Source organism: Anser anser (assembly GCF_964211835.1).
Source record: "Anser anser genome assembly, chromosome: W".
In the NCBI taxonomy this organism is placed as follows: domain Eukaryota; kingdom Metazoa; phylum Chordata; class Aves; order Anseriformes; family Anatidae; genus Anser; species Anser anser.
Window position 1 is genome coordinate 15,883,153 of NC_139731.1, and position 16,317 is coordinate 15,899,469.

The following is a 16,317-nucleotide window of genomic DNA, read 5'->3' on the forward strand; positions in this document are numbered from 1 at the left end:
CCCAGTGAAACCCGTGCTGTGGGGTTTTTGAATGCCGGGAAGGAAGCCGTACGCTCAGTATTGCCGAATACCCGCTCAGGTGAGGGGACGCGTTCCCCCCCACCCCCCCCGTTAAACCCCAAGGGATTTAAATAAAACTTCTTAATAAGCCCGAGCTTTTTGCACCGTGAAAGGAGCACACAAGGGAACGGGGAGGTCGTTTCTGTCGGTGTGACCTCAGCTCTTGGTGACGGCCTGCCTTCCGACTGGCCCGGCTGCAACAAGCCGCCGAGATAAAAACGTCGGGGCCGGGGTGGCCACCGGCAGTGCCACGCAGCGCCCGACTGCCCGCCAGGTGACTGCCGGCACAAATGCAGCACGGTTTGGTTAGTGGTGCTGGCAGTGGCACACCGAACTACACACCCGTACTGCTGGATTCGTGAAAGGCTCACTTTAAACTCGCTTTTAGCAGTTTCGCAGAAGCCCGACTGGAAAAAATAGCTAAATGGTTAAAAAACCAGCTTCCCCGAGCCCGGGCAGTGCAGCAGGGAAGGGAGCCGGAGGCTGCGCGTCACGGACGGCGACCCGAAAAACGAGCATAGAACTTCTCACCCGATCGGCTTTACGCAAACCTTACCCCCTGCCTTTTTTTTTTTTTTTTTAATTATAAAATAATAAAAAAAGCAGCAGGAAGGCAGGCCAGCCCGGAGCAGGCAGCTCGTGTGCCCCTCTCCTGCCACCACGTCGGCTGCAAAACTTCAGGGGCTGGTTAAAAAAAAAAACCACCAACAACAAGTTCCACTGGCAATGCACCGTCATAAAACGAGAAAGAAAGTGGCTGAAACCTTCCCTTTTGAAAAGAAATTCCCTGGATGAACTAAGCAAATCCCACGTCTCTAAAGTGCCACGGCAATTTTACAGTAAACCAAGTTTAATGCAAACCAGATTTATGCTGAAACAGGAAACAAACAATTCTTCTGCACAATTTCCTGTAGATCAATTGGAAAGGTATTTAAAGACTGCACCAGCTATTAGATCTTTTGTTAACCCCCCCCCGGCCCTGCCCACAAAAAAGCAGCTCGGAACACACACTGTCAGAGGATGTCAGCACCAGGCCCTAACTCGCCGTGTCTCCCATCAATCAATAACCGAATAAGATTCTATTTATAATCGCTTTTTTAAGAAAATAAATAAATTAATTAAAAAAAACCCCCGACCACAGTCATTTCCAAACCGGCACAGCTGAGGACGCGCAGTTCATTTCTGACCGGCGCATGCAAAGCATATTTAAATCCGGGGCTCAGCCCGACATCCTGCAAGGGCATTAAGCGTCAGAAATTCTCGAAATATTTTCGAAAAAGCCAGCTTTGCCGCCGTGAGGCCGCTTCAATTTCTGGCGTGTACAACGGGAAGAAAGCGCCGGGCTCTGTCAGAGCCGGGCTGCGCTGCCCGGTGAGGTTCGCTGAGCCCTGAATCGGTGCTTTGGAACCGGCTTTGGTTCTGCAGGCTCGCAGGGTCAGAACGAACTCGTTGCGTCCCCCTGCCCTTCCTCCTGGACGTAAAGCGCGCAAACGCCGCTCCGGTCAAACCCTCCGGGTTCGCAACTCGCACGATTTTTCTCTCCCCTCATTCTCGGGAGGGAGCTTCCGAGAATCTCTTGATTTACGAGATAAACGCGCAGCCTCGCCGCAACCCCCCCCCCCCCCCCAAACAATGGGCCTGCCAGCCTGCCAGCCGCCTTGGCCTCGAACCACGGCCCCGAACAGCGGCGACCGTCCTTCCGCGCACGCGGCCGCCTCCACGCACGCCCCGCGGAGCCCGAAGCCCCGGCCAGCTACCTGGGTCGCCGCCGGAGCCGCGGTGCGAAAGCTCTCCCCGCGCTCAGGAACCCGCTTGAAAGTATCTCCTAACTTTGGCAGACAAATATTTTGTATTTTTTGTTTTGTTTTGTTTTGTGTTGTTTATGATCCGGGTGTCGGCGCTCCGGTTATTTCCAGCGACCGAAGCGCTGCCACCCCTTTAAACAAAGATGACTCGTAAATATCGCACCGCGCTGAATTACCGCGGCTTTATTCGGGGCGAGGGGCGGGCGGGGGGGGGCGAACACAAAAGGTCTCTAATTTAGATTTAGAGATTTCTTTCTCCTCGTGCTCAAAAAGACAACTTTTCCTGCAATGCTCCCAGGATGACACTAGGCTCACGCCATTCACAAGTTCGCACTTGTCATTATTAAGCGTGGCACATGGAATTATTACACTATTTGGCCTAGCCCATTAGCAGGAACGATACCACGGAGCATTCATCTTCATCTCGGAACTTTATGGGGTTGAAAAGCTTTATAATAAGAATAGCAGACAGAATGTAAACAGGAGAAACTCATTAGCATTTACTTTTTGTGATTTGATGACTTGACAAATAACTATTTCAAAACAACTAGTTGGAGAGATGGGTTGAAGCTTGTTAGGATAAAGCAAAAAGAGCAATTACAATAATTATAGGTTTCCCTATATGATTTAACACATGCGCGTGGCGGGAGCTGGTGATGCGATCTTAAGATACCATTAAAAGAAAATTTTGCCACTTTTGTGTTTCATTTCCATTTGCAATAATTCCTTCTTTAATAGTCCCACGCGTTTAAACATATTGTGTGTATAGGGCCAAATAATGCTTTATTAAAACCTCCGGGTAGAGGAAATTGAAAATAAGCAATTGGGAAAATCAGGTTTGGAAAGCGATCCCGCAGCCGTCCCCTCCCAGGTAACGTGCACGTCCTAAAACATCGCGCACACAGCTCGGGTAACGGGGAGCCGGGCTTGGAAAAAACGCCTCGTGTCTCGTTCCCCTGCTTCCGACGGAATCAAAGCGTTCCTCTGGTACAACCTGGGTCACAAAACTCCTCCACTGAAACTTCCCTTCCAAAATGTTTTAGGGGAAAAAAACTGATCCAAGAGCTCCCCGTTCGCGCATCGCATCGCCAAGGAAATCATCGAGCGCTGGCTCGCGTTCACGTTTTGTTATGTGACGCTTCCACTTTTGCTATTGTGTGAAGATTTCCTAAAAGAAATTCCCTCTGCTAGCGGGCACGTGAAGGAAAACAATCCTTACCGACGGACGCGGGGAAACAGTTAAAGGCAGAAAGTGCGCTCCCCCGGAGCCAGCTCTCCTAAAACGCCCCGTGAGCGAGGGAAAAAAAAGCAGGCTGCAGAAAAAGCCTTCTGCAAACCTCGCGCTGACGGCAGTTTATTTTTTTTTTTTCGGTCGTTTTTTTTGTGACTCCTGTACCCGACCGTGCTCGTCCCCCCAACAGCAACCGGGATTCAGAGCGCTTTGGAAGGGTTTTGCATTTTTCGGCTTTTGTTTATTCCCAGGGAAGACCTGCTTCCGCTGCCTGCGCTCGGTTCAGGGAGTTCAAGCCGAATTTAAACAAGTAATTGACTTGTCACTGGGAAAGACAAAAAAAAAATAAAAAGGGGGGGGGGGGGAAGAAAAACAGCAAGGGAGGAATTTAGGACTGGATCTTTTCCTCACCCGAGGGCTCGTGCAACAACCAGCGGCCCTGCTCCGCTCCGGCGAGCGGGAGGGAGATGCGCAGCCCCCCCGCCAGCGGAGGTCCTTCCGATGAGGCGTTCGGGAGGCTCCGTGCGTGGCATCCCCGGGCTCGGCGAGATGCCTGGCACCAGCTCAAGGGCCGTACAATGCGGAACCCGAGCCAGAACAATGCCGGCCGCATATATAAAAAAAAAAAAAAAAGAAAAAAAAAAGAAAACAAAAATCTGTTTGTCAAGTGCACGGCTGAATACTTTCTCCCCCTCTCCCCGGCGCTGCGGTGCCGGCCTCGGCCGCCGAACTCCTGCAACCGTGCGGCCGCGGCTTTTTGCGCGGCCGCAGCGAGGGCACGGCCACCGCCGGTGGCTCGAGCGTGCCGGCCTCGGTGCCCCGGAGCCCCTTTGTGCTCCCGCAGCGCGGGGAGCCGCCGAGGGCCAGCTCTGCTCTTAACAAGCACCTCGGAAGGGTTCCTCTAAGCACGTTTAAGCCGTGCCGGAGCGCTCTCCCGATTTTTCCGCGTGCCCCCTCCTGAAGAGCACAAAGGGGAAGCGGGGAGCCCCCCGAAGGCCTGGCAGCCCAGCGGGGTTTCTCGGCGGGGCGATGGCCCGGGCGGCGGTTTTACGACGGCCTCGCTCCAGCTGCGGGCTCCGCAAGCTGGGAGCGCCCCGACACTCGGGCAATCGCCCCGACGGAGCGGTGGGGAGCACGGCGAAGGCCCCCCCTTGGCCCCACGGCCCTCCGTCTCGCTTCTCGGGCTCTCTCCATCTCGCCCCCCGGCCAGAAAAGCCCGGGCAAGAAGGAACTTGGGCTAAAGCGGTGAAAAATGTCGAGGAGGGTCCCGGGTGCGAGGCGAGCGCCGTGCGGTGCCGCTTCCTGTTTACAGTGCGCTGTCTCGGGGATTTTATTACTTACTGAGGATGAATTAGCAGCGGTTAGCAAACTTTTTCTCGCAAAGCTACCGGGGCCGGCCGGCCCCGCCGCGCGTGGGAACGCCGGGTAGGTTTGTCCTTAAGAGCGCTAGGAGCAACTAATTCAAAAAATAAAAGGAACCGGGGGGGGGGAGAAAGGAAAAAAAAAAAAAAAAAAGCGCCTCCCGGTAAATTCACCAGCTTTTATTTGTACTGTTGAAGCGGTTTTTAAATCCCGGCTGTTGCTCCCGAGCAAAGCCCCTCGGTCTGCAGCACCCCCCCCCCCCCCCGGCCCCGCGTTCCCTCCCCGGCACCGGGAACAAAAGGCGAGGTCCGCGGGGCTCCGCCGAGCTCCGCGCACGGAAAGCGGCCCCCGGCGCCTCGCCCCGCGGCAGCGGGGGGGACCTGGGGGTGCTGCGGCCCCCCCGGGCAGGGCACCGGCAGCCCCCCCCCCCCCCCTCCCGGGCGGCACGGAGCCGGCAGCGAGTTGGCGGAGCCGGGGCAGCTCGGAGCGCCCGACCGCTCCCCCCCCCCCCCAACCCTTCCCTGCTTTTCCCCAAATTTTCTTCTTCTTCCCAGCCACGGCTCTCCCCCCCCCCCCCCCCCTCCGCCTCCGATATTTTAAAATACTTTTCCTCGCCGAGACCCAGCCAGAAAAGAAAAAAAAAAAAAAAAAGCGCAGAAAGGGAAAAAGACAAAAAAAAAAAAAAGAAAAAAGGAAAGAACCCTCCAGATGGCGAGCCCAAACCTTCTGCTGGGGTTATGCGCGGAACGCCCCGCGCGGCTCTCGCCTCTCCTTCCCTCGCCCCCCGGCCCCCCCCCAAAAGCTCCGCGGATGGGGACGGGGGGGGGGGGCTCGGGGCACCCCGGCCCCTTCGTGCCGCCCGCTGCCGGCCCCGGGGGGGGGTCCCGGTGCCCGGTGCCCGGGGTCGGGGGGGGTCCCGGCGGGGGTCCCGGCGCAGCGCCGCCTTACCGCTTTGCCATTATAGTAGTACATCAGGGAGTTGCCGCCCATGCCGGGGATCGTGTACGCGCAGTACATGGTCCCGGAGCCTTTTTCCCCTCCGGTTCCCACTCTTCCCAACTTTTATTTCAAACTCGCTCGCCCTGTGTGTTGGTTTCTTTTTTTTTTTTTTTCTCTTGTTTCTTTTTTTTTTCTTTTTTTTTTTTTTTCACCACAATTCCTGCACTTGCATGTTCCCAGATGGCCGGCCCGGGCGCGCTCAATATGCAAAGCAGGGCGAGACCATTCGCGGCGCGGGGGCGGAGGCTGCGCGCCCCCCCCCCCTCCCATCCCCTCCTACCCCCCCCCCCCCCCCTCCCCACCCGAACCTCTCCCGCCTCCCCGGCCCCGCCGCGCGCCCGCGCCCGCGCGCGCCGCCCCGCGCCCGCCCCGCGCCGCCCCGGCGCGCTCCCAGCCGGCCGCCCGCGGGGCCGCGGAGTCGGGCCCATTAGCGAGCGGAATACAAATGCGCCTAATTGCCTTCCCCCCCCCCCCCCTTCTCCTCCTCCTCCTCCTCCTTTTCCCCTCTCTCTCCCTCTCCTTTTTTTTTTTTTTCCTTTTTTTTTTTCCTTTTTTTTTTTCCCGTTTTTTTTTTTTTGGTTTAATTTGATTAAAAAGCGAGTGGCAGGAAGGGAATCGTATGATGCACATCTAATAACTCCGCCATCTGTCCGTGCTGCTGGCGCGCTCCCAGCATTGTGCGCAGCTGCCGCCGCCCGCCCCGCGCAGCCCCGAGCCCCCTCTCTCCCTTCCTTTGCACCCCCCCCACCCCCCCCGGGGGCAAAAGGGGGCTCCGAGGGGGCCCGGGGGGGGTCAGGGGGGGTCGGAGGCTCACTCGAGCCTGCCAAATCGTGAGCGTCGCGGGAAAGGAGGGCCCCCCTGGGACTCGATCCCAAATGCAACTCAATCATTTGCATATGCCGAAGCAAATGCCATCCGAGCGTGCGGCGCTTCTCCGGGCTCAACTTTAATAATTCAGAGCACCTCTTGCCTTACCCCGCGCCGCGGGAACGGAGCGCACGCAGCATTCATCCCCGACAAAGGCACGGCGGCGGCGAGCTGGCGGCTTGGGCGACGGCAAAGTTTTCCCTCCGACTTCTTTCCGCCCGGCCCCGGGCGTTGTGGTTGCGTGTGCGTGGCCGCGTCGGGAGGGAGGACCGAGCGGAGCTGTAGCTAACTCACTTGTTCGGCATTTATTCGGGAGCTCCCCGGAGGTTCGGGTAAACAGTCCTTGAATTATAATCACACATTTCATTCACATTTCATGCTTTGAGGATTTCTTCCTCATTAGAACGGCTCGTTGTCAATCCGACAAGAGCGCGTTTGTAACCTTTAAGCCACCCTCGGCGTGCGGTACAGCGGGCCAAAAACCCCAACCTCCGCAGGTCACCGTGCGGCGAAGAGCTGCACCCAGAGGGGAGAGGAAACGCGCCTCAAACCCCAGGGCTCCTCTCTTGGGAGCAGATGATTCACCAGCCCAAGATCTCTGCTTAACGGCACCGCTTTCCTACAAACGTAGATGGTGATGCTCCGGAGGTGAAAAATAACCGAGCGCTTTGATCGGTCCCTAAAAAAACCCAACGGCCCGCCTAGAAATGAAGGGAGTTCTTCCCTCCCGTGTTTGCAAACTGCAAACCGCGGCGTTCGCTCTCCCACTAAAAGCTGCGGTTTCACAGCTCCACACAAAGTTATACAACGGGCATTACATTTTAGCGCGGATTTTAGCACCAGATCGGATCGGGTGGACCTTTAAATCATACAACTTAATCACTTTTCTGCCACTGAGCAATCCTTGAACTCCAGCCGAAGACGCCTGTTCTGACCGGCACGAGGGAATCCTCCACATTTCTCCTGCTGATGCCTGCAGACCATGCACACGGAGAGAGACCAGGGCTCGGAAAAGCAACCCCTGAATGGTGCCCGATGTGTCACGGAAATGGCTGCAGACGATTTCGGTTTGTTTTCTGCAGCCTCGGCGTGGGGAACGGTCCGGCTTCATTTGGATCCTGTCACATTAGTGCTCTCGTTCTTCTGAACGGGAGAATTTCGGTACAAATGTATTGTACACGGCGTGATAAGAAGTTAATGCGGTTTGCAGGGAAGTAAGCCCCTAACTGTAACGGAATTCTCAACACATGACAATAAAAATTAATTACTTTACCATATCCTATTTGCATTCGACACATCCACTGCGATAACTGTAATGCATTTTCCTGCCTTGCTCGGGAACCTGTGATTGTCCCGGATATGTATTTTTTGTCCCTTTTTCAGAAACGGGAACGAATATCGGACATCAAATTCCTACTGCTGGTAGCAGCCAGAGCACTAGCGGAGGTGCACCCACCGCCTCTGGGACCCCAACACCGCGGCCCTGGGTGCTGTTGGGGTCCCTGCCACCCACCTACCCCATGCCCTTGCCCTCCGGCTTTGGGGTCGCGGGCACGTGCTGGGAGATGGCCCCACCGCCCCTACTGGTGTAGCCTGTTGGCCGAGCGAGCCAACTGCTGAAAACACAAGCGGACTTATCTGAGGAGAAGCAGCCTTTTTAAAAAATTACATCTTTTTTGTTGGTGTTTTCACCTCCCAATGCATCTGGAGGCAGCGTACCCACTTCTGGGGTCCTCGCACTGCCCCGCACCGCTGCCAGGCGGTTGGCGCGTTGCACGCAGGCACGCACCTCGAAGCGAAGGGTCACGGCTCAGCATTTACGCTTTTCTTTCAGGGAAAGTACTGTACCCGGAGGGAATGCCACCACAGGGCAGGGGACATAATAATGCATAAAACGAGAAAATGCCTACAAACTCCCGTGATGCGTTATTTCCTGATTTTCTACATCAGGTGACGTTCTTCCAGTGGCCTCGAGGTCACCAAGAGCAAAACCATCCACATGCTGCTCCTGGCCTAAGCATCCTCCCCGTAGCCAGCAAAGTGGGGACCAACTCAGGACGGGACCAGCTGACACCGCAGGACACCCCACCCAGGCAGGCTGCCCCAAATCCATGAGCGGCGGGAGAAAAGAGGGGGAGCTGCCTAGAAATGCTCAGAGTTTCCTAGCTCCCGTGGTATCACTTCAGTGCGCTGGTATATTCTTTCCTCACTTCTCTTTTGCCAGAGCCCAGCAGCAAATTCCAGAAGAGGGTGAGGAAACCTTGGAGACGCCCAAGGAGGAGAAAAAAGAGCCCCAAGTGCCTGAGCTCCCGCGGGAGGAGGAGGCAGGGCAGGAAGCCGTCCTTTCCCAGCAGGGATACCGCAATGGAGGGCACCCTGTTGGCCCCGGGCACACCTCGGGTCTGCACAAAACACCAAAGCAAAGGATACTGGAAGGAGGGGAAGAGTCATGGGCCTGTGGGGACAGCGCCACTGCTGCGACCGAGGCCCTACGACGGCAGCAAAGCAAGGGAAGCGGTCTGCTAGATGATGAGCTTGGCCACAAATTCCGAGGGATAATGGTGAAATCTCAAGTAAGACGACGAAAATAACCAGTATTCCTCTCCGTCTGGGTCACTTGGATAATCTCATCCTTCTTACACAAATCCTTGAGTGTCGTTATTAAAATGGACCCTATGCGCGTGGGAGAGTTGGCTCTGCATCCCCAGATGCGATGGCTGAAGGGGAAGGGAGTTTTGCCAAGCTGGGCCTTTTTTGCCCCAGATCAGTGACCAGGATCTCAGCGAAGAGCTCCCACGAAGGCGCCCCAGCTGCTGCCCCACCAGCCTTTCCCAACCAGCTTCTCCCCTGGTTAAGGAAAACAAAACAAAGAAAAGCCGACTGCAGCTCTTCTCCCCAAAGCCAGGTCTGTTTTATAGGATGCCAGCTCGGAGCTAAAGGTTTCTTAAAATCACCGGCAGAGCTCGGTGAGGGATGTGCACGGAGCTGACCGGCAGGTACATAACCAAAAACCCAGCGAGCTCCTCGGGATGCTGAATAAACCACAAGCTGCGTGTGCTAGGGGTGTTGTCTGGCCTTGGTTTTGGGGGATCCCAAATCCACCGGAGATTAACCTGCTCAGCACCCAGAGAAGTAATTTCTTGGTGTCTCTTTTGCAGCTACCGCAGCTCGCTCTGGGCATTGACATTCCCCCTCTCTCCCTGGGAGGAGGTTCGTGTTCAGATCCTCGTTTGCCGCAGACAGAAAGCAGCAGAACTGCCTGATTGTACAGATGCTGTATGAATAAATCAGATCCTAAAAGCCGCCGGCTCTGAGAAGCTACTTTAAAACAGCCAAATGTGGATGCGTCTGCTTTAATAGGGCTGCCTACCGATGACACCCCTAGTCGACCCCACAACGCTACGCCTTGTTTCCAGGCCTGGAGGTCGGGGGGACGCGTGGTCCCAGCACCGAACCGAGCTGCTCCGACCCACCGAGGGGACAGAGGGCTTGGGACTGAGCCGGGAAGCACCTGGGCACACTGCATGGGACTTGTGGTCGCAGTCGTTTCAGTGAGACCGCATTTGCAACCCGATTTCCAGGCAGCAGTGGCCAGCTACAACTTGTAGGTATCGCTGTGGGTGCTGCTACTACCAAACTCTTGCTCCGTACGTTTTTATGTACTTCAAATGTCAGCCGGGCACATCTGCCAGATCCACAGGAGTTCTTACACAAGTTGCGCTTTCGGCGGCACAATCGCACGCACCCAAACGCGAGGTGCAGGGCTGGGCTGGGTGCTGTGGCGGAGGCCTGCAGCCCCACCGCAAGCTGAGGCTGCCACAACGAGCCAGGGGACGTCTCGCTAAGCCACGTTTAATCGGCCCAGCGTCAAACTTTTCTTCCTTTTAGCTCAAATGCTCCACGGACGGTACCGACCAGATAGCACATGAAGCTAATAACACCACAAAAGCCCAGGCCAACCGCCTGCGCGTGGGCCTGCTCCGCGCCGCGCGAGGCCACCTGGTTATTCTGCCACTTTCCCTAAAGTGCACCTCATGAAAGAAACCTCCGGCATCGAAGCCTACTTTACAGCTACTCTATTTTGAACAAAACTGTCTATCTAAAATACCCGGTTGCCACTCGGTCTATTTTTGGCTACGCTGCTTGCGAAAAGCCAAGAGAGACACTTAAAACACATGGGCCAGGATTTCTCGTCGCGCAGAGGCACCTATGTCAATTTTTACCATTTTATCTCGAGCGTCGGAGCGTTTGGTGAGCTCTTCTGGAAAGCCAGAGCTTCTCCAGTCACCGACTGCAGGGTGATCTCAGACGGCACGTTTTGAAGACTCTGATAGCCGAGGAGGAGAGCTGGGAAATGGGGGCTCTGAGGCATCAAACCCAGGCTTTAAAATCTCATGATTTTGTCTTTTTGCGGGTGGCAGGGCGGCTGACTCGGGATATTTGAACCTTTGAGGTTAGCAACGCTGCGATGGCTTCTCCACAGCCCTCTGGCAACGTAAAGAGGCCTGCAAATGATTGTACGGTGGCAGCGGGGCTTCAAGGCCCAGTCAGAAATAGTGCCGGCACGGGCTGCAGGCCGGAGCCTCCCACTGGCCTCGATTCAGGATTCACCACAGAAATTAACAGGAAAATTGTTTTAAGGATCATTTCCGACCTTTTCTATGTGTCCCTAAGGCACCGGGGGTGAAGAGGTGGGAGGTTTGGATATTTGGGAAGTTTGGTGTCATTTGTCCCAATACGAGATCCAAGATGCCCAGTATCTACCCTACAGTCTGGAAGCCCCTGTGGAGGTATTTGGCAAAATAAATCAGCAGTGATGGTTTTTTACATTTCAAAGGGTGCTGAGCAGTTCACTGACAACAAATCTGTTTGGATTGTGAGGGAAGTCTTTGCTGGTGGAGTAAAACACAACCTGTAGCCATCGGTGTTGTAGCTACTGTTGCTATTCCCTCACCGACAGGTTTCCCTAAGTTCTCGGTCAACTGCTCACCATCAGCAGGAGCTGCCAGTACAAACTAAATACGTGTTTTAAGCACAAGGCAATCAAGGCCCTGGTCTTATATTTGGTCTTTAGGAAAATAAAGCATGCTATAACATAACGATTTTCATTAGGAACAATATATATTCCCCCACATGGGTTCAGTGTTTTATAAACGATAAAAGACCTACTTGAACCGGGACTTGGAGAGGGAATTTATATACGTTATGCTCTTGCACAACTCTTTTTTAAAACAATACAAGAGTTCAGGGCTCGTATACTCGGAGCTATTAGTACTAAATACAACCGAGAGCATTTCCAGAAAGTTCCCTGGCTACAAAGCGCCGCGGGGCAGGCAGGGCCGTGCCTAGGGCTGGAGATGCCAAAGTCCCTTCCCCAAATCCCCCTCCCATGGGATGGGCACCGGGGCTCTGTGCCTGGTGCTGGCCCCATGGTGCTGATGGAAATGGGATGGCAACTCTCTAGTAAAAGCTGCAGCGTAGGCCAGTAAGGAAAAAAAAAAAAAGTGGAAAGAAAAAAAAACCAAACTTGTGGGCACCATGCAAATGGCCACATGGCTAATTTTTATGGACCCAAACTTGGTCTTTTTTTAAAGAGTCACATGCAGCAGTTTGTCTACATAGTAAAACGCTAACAGAGCTGATCAAAGCGTTCAAAAGCGTTTCTCACTAGCCTGCTCTCTGCTAAATGATCTGCAGGACTGAACATAGATGTGGGATCCTGCAAACTCGTATTCTTTCCCACTCTGCCACAAGAATCTGCGGAGGGAGAGAAGCGCTGCTTCTCATTTATTGCACATTGCCATATGGAAGGCTTTTCAGCTGTTACATAGTTAGGCCTCGCAGCCCCTCCATCTAGCAGTTAAATATTATTCTGTCACTATTTCCCTTTGTACAGACGGAGAAGGGAAGCTCGGAGGGGCCAGGGGTTGCAATCCCAGCAGGTCAGCGGCGCGTGGGGCCGCGCCGGTCCTAGGCACTTGTCACCTCGGAGGAGGACGAGCGCTTGCATGGTGGCACCTCGTCGCCAAGCCCCTGCTGTCATCCCCACGGAACCCAGCGCCGAGGGTGAGGAGCCCGTACGAGGCATTTGGGGTGAATTTGTGCCTGTACATTTTTTGGAAAAAAAAGGGTAACTCTCAGTTTGCCCACCCGTGCCCATCACCCTCACTGCTGAGCAATCCGGTTTGGTTTTGCTGCTGGCTGCCAGGAGGGGCACGGCAAGCAGAGGTAAAATGGTTGGTCCTGAAGACCTCAAAGAAACAGGATGCAGGCAGATTTGAACCCTCTTCTGGGAAAAGACCCAGCGAGGTGGAAAGGGCATGGTGAGTGCTCCGGCTTCAGGTCTGGATCTGGCCAGAGGTGGAGCTCATGACACTGCGAGGCTGCTCAGAAGAAAGCAAGGAGGGCCAAGTGCAAGGCTTTCTTTAAGGCTACTGCTCGAAGAAAGAAAGAAAGTATCCAGAATAATGGATATTTAAGGAAAGGATCCAGAATAATGGATATTTAAGGAAAGGATCCTGAATAATGGGTATTTCAGGACCCCGAAGTGTTACATGGTGATTCCACCCACCAGCCAGAGAGTTTCCTGGTGCCACCGGGAGGACCAGGGCTCGGGATTCCCAAAGGCACACACCAAGCACGGTTCCCTCTGCCTCCCGGACTGCTGCGGCTGGCTTTCTGCTGTGCCGGTGCTCCCACGACCCGAGCAGTACAGAATCCGAGCACCGGCACCGAACCCGCCCTCAGTCTCAGCACCAGCCGGCCGCGCCAGACCGGGCTGTAACCATCGCTAGCATTTTTGGTTCTCACGGTCTTTTTTGTTCTCCCTTTGCATAAAATCGTTTTGTGTCTCTTTTTTTTTTTTTTTCCCAGGAACATAGCCCGGAGGAGGGAAACTGCCGGGTATCCATCTTTTCTTGGAGATCTTCAAACAAAAGATGTTCTGTGCAACATTTAGCGTCAATTTTCCCATTAAACATGAAGAATTCAGCTTTCCGACTGGATGTTAACCCTTCGGATAGCACAGCTGGATTAGATGTGACAGTGGCGTTAAAGGCAGCGGGCTGAGGCGCACAGGCAGCAGGTGCAAGGGCCGCGCTCCTGGACCTCGGGCGCTGAGCGTGGCTGTTCCACGACCCAACGGCCGTGATGGGGCTCGGCAGTGAAGGTTTGGGCGGCTCGCTAAATGAGGGCACGCTAACGAAGCAGCTCCTAAAATGGCACGGGGGGGTTGGTGTAAGGTGCGCGCGGGGCAGGGCCTGAGATGGCAGCGCACGCCGCACCCGCCCAGCGCCGGGCTGAGTTTGCCGAGCTTGGCCCGGCCTTACGATATTTCTTTTTGTAGATTTGTCCCCTAATGGTTTTTGAACATGCTTTTGTGGTTTCATACCGAATCACACGGTGCGGGAGAATAATTAGGGGTAAGTCTTAAGCAGTCTGTGTTCTTCTGTGATTAGAGGAGAAGTCTGCGAGGTCTTTGGGCACTCTGTGTTTTATTTTTACCATGTAAAATCCTTCGAGATCCTTTGGGTGTTTGTACCTTTGGTTTCACTGGGCTTTTCACAGCGAATATCATGCTAAAATCTATCTCGCAAACTGGCTAGTTGGACTAGAGATGCCAGGATGCTGGGTCTTGTGAAACAAAGTACGGGATTTTGTGAGCACGCGGGGTCGTGCAGAGGTTCTGCTGGGTATTTTACATCAAATGTGCAGGTTGTTTATTTATACCTAAAATGCACGCACTTAAAACACGCAGCAAGCCAACTGCAGACACACACGTATTACAGAGCGAATCTCTCGCTGCAATGACACGCGCACTTTCCCCGCGAACTTTTCTTTTCAGCAATCCTAATTAATACTCAAAAGCGCGTTCTCAGCGGTGAGGATCCAGATGCCGTACTAAAAGATGTATCCTCACCCCACAGCCCTTCCGAGGAGCCTCTGCCATCCTGCGCTGCGCCAGCACGGTGCAGAGCCAGAGCCAGAGCCTGGCCCGAAGGGGTTACAGCCTGGGCAAACAAAGACAGCCAAAAAGAAGAAGGGAGCTGAGGCACGGAGAGGTGAAGGGGATCGCCAGCAAACCCTGCATCAAGGAGCCTGAGGAGCAAGATCCAACTTTCCCGGTTCTGTTTCCTAACACTGTGCCATATTCCCATCGACTGCTCAAATTCACACTTAAATGCCTAACACATGCTAGTGCCAACTTCTATAACAAAATATGGTTATTTGGAGGGCCTATAAAACTGCTGCTGCTTGAGAAGTGGGTAACGCGTAGCCAAACGAAGAAGAAAATCAATTGCTTGCTGATAAATACTGTGTAGCCAACTCTTGGGATTTTAGCAGGAGCCCTGCACTATTTCCTGGGTTTTGGTTGCTTCCTTTTTTGTTTTTCCCCGAAAGCCTCATTCCAAAAATTCTGTAATTAGATAAAAAATTGGACTTCATTAAAAATTTTCGTTTCAGGCCCTTGTAGCTGTGGGCAAAACCTGAAGGTGTGATCTGAGCAGAGCTACAAGTTCAGGAGGAAAAAAAAGAGAAGCAAACACAAACCCATTACGTTTACAAATGTCTGCCAAATTCGGCGTGCCAGGGAGCCAGGTCAGGATTTTTGACACGCATTTGGAGGTCGGCAACCATGCCCTGGTCCTTTCCAAGCCTGGCGGAACCGAAACCCCCCCGCACAAGCCCTCTGCGCCCCAGAGCCCCGGCTCGGTGGCACAGACCTGGCGGGGGCGAAGCCGTCCCCGAGCAGCCCCCGGCCGCTGGAGCAGGAGGGGTGGCAGCCACCAGCAGGGCTCTTCCCTGCCCACCCGCTCCGGGATTTTGGGCAGGGCTCAGCAGTGCTTTAGGGACCGCTGCGGTAGGCATTATTTTTGCTCTTGGAACGCCCTTGATTATTTACTGCAGTAGCCCCAGCAGAGGAGCCTTCAGCCATGAATTAAGCGCAGCTCGTTTCTTCAGCCCGAAGAATAAACCGCAAAATGCACCTCGCGTTTGAAACTCTTCCTCCAGATATCACCCGCTAGGAAAACCCGAGGTGCTGCCTAACGTTGGGGGCAAAACAATTCGGGAACAGTCTCTCCAGTAACACAAGTTGTACTAGAAATCCAGGCGCTGCAGCCCAGAGATTGGCAACGAAGTGGTTAACAGACATATGCTGTATAATTAGGAGATGCATTAATGATTATGAATAGTAAATGACTTGGTGCAAGGAAAAAATCTAGTCAAAAGGGACATGCACCTATCTTACATGTTTATTAGAAACTGTATATAACTAGAGAATTCTGCTATTAAGAATCCTGCATTATTGGTGTAAATACTTCCAAGGGTACATCAAATTGTAATCTTTCATACGACATCCATCAAACCAGGCTGGAGATTTTGACAAACATTAAACACAGTAAGGAGGCAATTATGTATGCATGATTTAATCTGCAACTAATTAATATGCAAATTTATTCATATGTTAGTTACTAAATTAAAAATGCAAAGAAGCCCTTATGGTGATTCTCAAAATTTTGCACAAACAGAACATTTAAAATATAAGAAAAAATGAAGTTTTTTGGAAACCTGCGGCATACTTTAAATCTTTGGAAACCTGTTGCACCGAGATGGTTCAAAAATATTTACTTAAATACCGGAGGAAGATAAAAGGTGTGTTAATTTTGTGCTCGAACGTGGTGGCACAAAGGTTAAGCAGGAATCTCGGCAAGTCGGAGGAGATGTGCACTAATTATCAAACAAACTGTATTCCAGACCCAACTCCCACAGCCTGCAAAAAATAAAATAAAATAAAAAGTTCAGGCTCGGCACAACCCGGTCATCTCCCTGGCGTTTTGCTCTGTCGGTGGACGGCTGGGTGCTGGGCACAAATCCACCCGGACGCGGGCTGGGAGCACGGCACCTGCAGCCCGTGCTTCCGACGGTCACCGACACAAAAGCCCCCGCTCCTTGTTCACCTGGGTAGGCTTTTCTGTTTCAGAAATGCCTTGG

General features: G+C 53.6%; 1 protein-coding gene across 38 annotated transcripts in view; it reads right to left on the reverse strand.

Annotated features, from left to right (window-relative positions):
• LOC310888599 (transcription factor 4) overlaps positions 1–16,317 on the reverse strand; it is a 211,545-nt gene that overhangs the window by 59,952 nt on the left and 135,276 nt on the right. Inside the window, exon 1 of one of the 38 annotated variants that reach the window (XM_083815471.1) lies at positions 6,433–6,958. The exons of 34 other annotated variants lie outside the window; for them this stretch is intronic. In XM_083815471.1, the coding sequence (XP_083671597.1) occupies positions 6,433–6,468 (36 nt within the window). In that variant the 5' untranslated portion in view covers positions 6,469–6,958. Of the gene's footprint in view, positions 1–5,406; positions 5,669–6,432; positions 6,959–16,317 lie in introns of those variants that run through there. 3 more of the 38 variants (XM_083815468.1, XM_083815469.1, XM_083815470.1) reach the window with 3 other exon arrangements.